Here is a 6,000-nt window from a genome sequence, read left to right on the forward strand (position 1 = left end):
GTCGGAGTGTAAAGTGCATGCGCACTCTGAGTGTGTGTGGTGAGATTGGCTTGCCCTCCCATAGGAATGCATGGGGGATATGTGTGGCCATGGTAATTCCTGGTGTCAGAGGAGTGTAGGGGCAAGTTTGGTATGTGCGAACTCGTGAGAATAAATTCTGAGCAATGGTGTGCGCAGGTTTATTGTGACAGGTGGAGAAGTGCCACTTTTAGAAGTTGGCACTTCTGTGTGCTGAGTGTCTGCCTGCCTGATGTGGAGTACATGTCTGGCTTGGGATTGACAGGGGCTGGATGGTGTGCTTGGCTCCAGGAGCCAGGATGAGTCTGGCCGGTGGTGAATAGGGAGATCTGCATGTAGATGGGAGGGAGGAGTTGCACCTGGGATCTGAATAGGGCTGTGCCTTTCCTCCACAATGCTGGCTCCACCCCCTGTGGTGTGCGTCTGAGCACCTAGCCCCCACCTGACAAAGGGGAGAGGAGCTGAGCACAACAAAGTGCTCCAAAGCTCCCTAAACAGTTGCATCTGGTTTTCCCCTTGCCCTGCACCTTTGTGACAAAGAAAATGTGAATATAAGAAGGGGCTATGACCTCATGAAAATGTTCTCTCTGTGTTCCTGACTTAAGGGGGGCCTGCTGCTACTGCTGGGTGCCAGGAGAAACAACCACTAGGGACTGCCTCCCTGCTAGAGGGCCCTGTGAGCTGGCCTGCCTGGACCCAGCCCTTGCCCCCTCCTTTATTTTAAAAAGACTTTCCCTGGACTTTAGCGACTGTGAGCGCTTTATTTTCTCCAGTGGAAAAAGAAAAGCTTTATTTAATTCCTGGACAGCGCGCTGGACTTATGCCCTGGTGAGCGCTCTATTTCTGCCCAAGAGGGCAGCTGGCGGCCTGCAGCACGAAGCTGCCTTGCGTGGGATTCCCCTGTGTTCGGCTCATTAGCGGGTGCCCACCCCGCATCTCTGCCTTTCTGGATTGTGATTTATCATCCTTAGCGGGTGCCCACCCCGTGTGGGACGTTTTGCTGCTCTGATGCCCCTAGCAGGTACCCACCCCGCCAGGGACATTGTGCTGCTTTGATACCCCTAGCGGGGGGTTCACCCCACCAGGGACTTTGTGCTCAAAAACTGAAGCCTACCCTGTGTCTCGCCCGAGATCACCGCCGAGGCCGGGTAAAACCGAAAGTCAGGTGGTGCATTGCCTGACGTGGGGCGGGACTACCGCTGTCCCGAGGGAAGCCCCGTGCCCACAAGATCCCCCGAGAGAAAGCCGGAAGCCGACAGGAGCCCACCCTGCGCTCCGCTGCGTGGAGGAAAAGTGAGGGGAAGCGTCTCTGGTGCAGAGGAGGACGGGAGCCCACCCTGCCTCCAAGGGAAACTAGCCGGAGCCTCACCTGTTCCACATTGAAGTCCAGGTCCCAGAAGAGGGACCGGGCGAAGAGGAGTCCCCGCCAGGAAGAGCCGATAAGTGAGGTCGGCTGGGGGAAGTGGGGTCAAGGCACCATGCCGGTGCCTCTCTCCAGAGCAGCCTCTCTGGACAGAGGGTTGCGCCAACGGGAGCGAGAGGTGCATGAGCGGCCCCACCATTGCAGGCTGCTCCAATGCAGGACACAGCTGTTTTGTTAGTAGAGCCTGTGTGTGGCTGCAACACAGGGGCAAAGTTTGGATTCTCCTTTTGAGTCCCAGAGCAGCACTCCAAACTTGAGGGCAAGTATTTCCAGGAGTCCCCCGAGTGGGGCTCCCACAGTGGTGCCCGTGCTGATTTGCCTTGGGGGCCATTTGCTTGAAAGAGTCCTAGAGTGGGGCTCATAAGCCACGCAGTGCCAGGCTTCATTCTTTGATACCCAGCTGCCCCACCAGACAGAGGGCAGCTGCAACTTTTTGGGTTCAATTGTTTTCAGGGCACATTGGTGCCAGTGCTCCGTCCTTGAGCAGCCCCGCCTGCCAGAGGGCCGCTCCAAATTTGGCACTTGTTCTTAGGGTGCATTGAGAGCCCGTGCCTCCTTTTTACAGCTGCCCAGCAAGTAGTGGGCAGCTGCACCGTTTAGGCGCACAGTTATTTGGGGGCATGGTTGAGGTTAGGAGTGGGACGCACTCCTTTGCCCCTTGTTCTGACAGTGGCCCAATTGGCCCTGTCAGGTGTATTTAATCCCCTGTAGATACTGCCCAGTGCCAGTTGGCACAGTGTAAATTGTGTGATTATGATCTAATGTGTTCAGGGTAATGCAAAGGCTATTTTTATATATAACCTGTGTGGAGTTCCTTTTGTGGTGCCTAGTGTGTTGCTGCTGTCGTATGTGTTGCACAAACGCTTTACACATTGCCTCGGGGATAAGCCTGACTGCTTGTGCACTGCCAAGCTACCAAGGGGGTGAGCAGGGGTTATCTTTGGCGTGTAACTCCCAAGCCCTGACTCGGGTGGTGGTCTCTGCCTGGCTTTGGCGCAAGCCTTAGCCAACCAGAGATCTCATTTCTAACAGAGAGTTTTAGATTTACAGTTCATAATTCCACTTCAATTTACCTTGACAATATGTCAATACGTTTGTTGTCAATATTATGTTGTTTATGTAAGTTTTTGCTGATAGAAAATCCTTAATATTCTGGAAGAGCGTTGAGAGAAATTGTGTCAAACTCACTAAACACATTTCTAGGTTCAGCAGCCCAGCTGAATAGGGGTTGGGCAAGTATTCTCTGATATTTCACAATATTATTCATACTTTTCAAAGTTTCGAAATTTCCCAAATCCATGTGTCATTCATTCTTGACTTTACCAATTGTTACTATAGTCATATCTACTACATTTCCCTCAAGAGGGTGAGGAGACAGAATACATAACCTGAAATCTTCCACACAGTACTTGGTTTCTTTTCTCCTGATTGAGTTTTTCTACAACTGTCCCTCTTGGAAAAACTCAAATGCTCTCTGTAAAGCGCTGTCTCTGCAAATATTTTCCCTCAGAGTACCTGGGCCCTAATTCATGTTTTTGTGCCCTTTTTGCAGTGACTGCACAAGGGGATGCCTGGGGGGTCCTTAGGAACTCCTTTGGCCCCTGCAGAGGGCTACTGTACTCTAAGGAGGTGCACTGACAGTTCGCCCCGATAGATTCTTTGTCTCTGCTCCCGTGTTGGTAATACGGTGTGGGCGCAGAGGTAAAGGGATTCCCTTGTTTGCATGGGGCACACCCCCGTGCAAATGAGGGAACACCCACTTGATGATAGTGCTGGTGCTTTATGTGCGCCATTGCTATTGATATTACAGACAGGGCCGCACAATCGTCTGCGGCAGATTCTGTAATATCAAAGTGCCCTGATGGCGGGCAAACTGGGCGCAAACACCTATTGCACTCCCGGGGCACTTCATGTAATACAGCTCCTGTGGCCTCATTTATGAAAAGTGACGCATCGCTGCGTGAAAACAGCGATGCGTCACTTTTCACTGCGCTCTCCCTGCGACATGATTGATGCGTCATATTTATAATATGACGCATCATGTCGCAAGGAGTTACAGATACATCAGTATTTCTGACGTATCTGTAGGCGCAAAAGTGACGCATTGCTGGAGTGTGTCACAAAAGTGACGCAACTCCAGCAATGCTTCCTTTCACATGGGGAAAGCCCCATGTGAAAGGGCTTGCGTCAGTCTTACGCCTGCTGTGAGGCAGGCGTAAGATTTTGACGCAACAGCGTCCTAAAAGTGACGCAGTGAAATCTCATAGATTTCACTGCGTCACTATTACGAGGCTTTTTGCGGGTGAACGCCCCCTCTGCATACATTATACCTGACGCAGGTATAATGTAGCGCAGGGGTTTACAAAGTGACGCATCTGCTTAGATGCGTCACTTTGTAAATAGTACGCATCAGGAGGCATGTTTTACGCCACCGATGCGTCACAAAAAGTGACGCATCGGAAGCGCAAAACTCACGCAAGGCTTCATAAATGAGGCCCCTGATCTCCACGGTCTCATCTATATGCTGCAATGCTTCACTGACCAACTTCACTCTGCCTTTTTCAAATGTCTCCTCTCTGGAACCTTGATTAATTTCTCTCTCTGTCTTCCACCTTGATGTCTGAGTGGAGAGGGTTTCCCGAGATGGATTAATTAAAAGCAGACCTCAAATTCCAGAAGAAAGTAATGATACCTCACTTTTAGACAAAGAAAGGCTGAGAAATCTTGAAGGGCATGGGGCTTTATGTTTCTCTGTAACATCTATAATATGGAACATTTCTTTAAATCTCATAAAACACTAACTCCTACTTGAAGATGTGATTGTTCTGGGCTTGTAAATTATGTGATTGTGTTAGGTTTCCGTTTGCACAAAGTGTCTGCCACTTGGTGAGCCACATTTACTGGCAAAGATTGTAGCATCCCTAGCAACGGATGAGGTGCTTCTTTGGTGTCAAAATGTGAGTGTGGCTTACTAGGGTGCCAGACTGCTCCACAAAAAAATACCAGTACATTGGTTGCAATGACTGTGGTACCTCCTAGGTGTCAAGCTTATATTCTATGCAGCAGAGCTGCTAGCTCTACCTGTGAACAGCATGTTTACACTATTTTTTTGAGTTACAGCCATATGATCAAGTGCTCCCTATGTGCCCAACATCTCAAAATAGCAATTCTGAATGCTGACGTCCGCAGACAAGCAGACCCTTCCTTAATCCTTTCCCCCAGATTGGCAGCAGGTTGGCTTTGCAAGGGAACAACAGCCAGTGCAGCATAAAAAAGCATTTTCTCTACCATTTTTCACAATTATATTTAACAACTCTGATCTGCGCTGAGCGGGGCTGAAACTACAACAGTAAATATGCCATTCAACCCCCCCCCCCCCCCCCCACACACTTGCGATTTTAGTGCTTTGGATAGTGTCTCCTACCCTTCTGAAAATACAAGTAGCTGACCAGAATGGCCCGAATCTTATGGCCTTACTTACAGTTTGAAGGACGGGATGATCTGTCACAAATGTGTTGGACGCATTTTACACCATATTGCGAGTGCACTATTCCACATACAACATACAATATACCATAAGGGATATCTGGTGTGTTTTGACTGAGTATCTCAGCAATAAATAAGTCCACCAGTTTTCATACTTCTGCTATAACCTTTTCAATGCCTAAGTTACATCTTTCTACATTTTCTAAAATACTTTGTCTTTTCACCTAGGGAGACTCTGGAGGACCTCTGGTGTGTGCAGCATATGGCGGCTCCTGGTTCCTGGCCGGCATTGTGAGCTGGAGAGAGGGATGTGCGAAGGCCAACCGCCCCGGAGTCTACACCCGTGTCACCGCTTACACCGAATGGATTCAGCGATATGTGACTCTCAACAGCGCTAGCACTAGCACCAGCCCTAGACCCCACAATAGCACCTTTAGGCGGACATCCGCTAGCATCTTCTCTTTCTATCTCACTTTTCTCCTTCTTCTTTTGAAAGCATTCTGAAATGTGATCGCCATTGTACCCTATTGAACAATGTACAAATGTTTAGGACCTTAGATAGAGTCTGGAGGCCAGGTTATTTTGCCAAAAACATAGCAAATGTACAGTCCACCATCTTACAAGTGTATCATAGCGCATTGAACTTGTAATATGGAGGGCGGGAAAACCTTCACGTTTGTGCAGAGTATCCTGTCTCCAAACTCTGATGGAAGCCCTTAGTAAACCCGGCATTTGCCACTGTAGAAAATAACTGCATGTTCATGTACCTGAATTTCACGATTATTATCAACACCCCACTCAGGATTTACCATTTCTGGCCAGCTCGGGTGTCTTCCTCTTAGGCCAAACACAGAATCAAAAGTGAGAACAGACCCTCTCTCATAGTGTTAATACCCTTTCATCTCCATGGTCCACTGAGAGTGCTCCATTGCATCCCCCAGGGTACATGCGAAAAGTATCCAATAGGCGTCCATACACCACAACTGCATTGAGTCCTCCGGATGTTGGAAACACCACAGTTTCCAAAATCTTCTCTTCTGTCCTAGAAAGTCCCTGGTGACATCATTGGCCTG

General features: G+C 49.2%; 1 protein-coding gene across 1 annotated transcript in view; it reads left to right on the forward strand.

Annotated features, from left to right (window-relative positions):
* Positions 1–5,431, forward strand: part of LOC144769139 (serine protease 27-like) — a 431,213-nt gene extending 425,782 nt beyond the window's left edge. The window contains exon 5 of the mRNA XM_078653147.1: positions 5,156–5,431. Coding sequence (XP_078509273.1) covers positions 5,156–5,431 — 276 coding nt within the window. The remainder of the gene's footprint in view (positions 1–5,155) is intronic.
* The last annotated feature ends 569 nt before the right edge of the window (positions 5,432–6,000 follow it).

Source organism: Lissotriton helveticus, chromosome 7, assembly GCF_964261635.1.
Source record: "Lissotriton helveticus chromosome 7, aLisHel1.1, whole genome shotgun sequence".
NCBI classification, from domain to species: domain Eukaryota; kingdom Metazoa; phylum Chordata; class Amphibia; order Caudata; family Salamandridae; genus Lissotriton; species Lissotriton helveticus.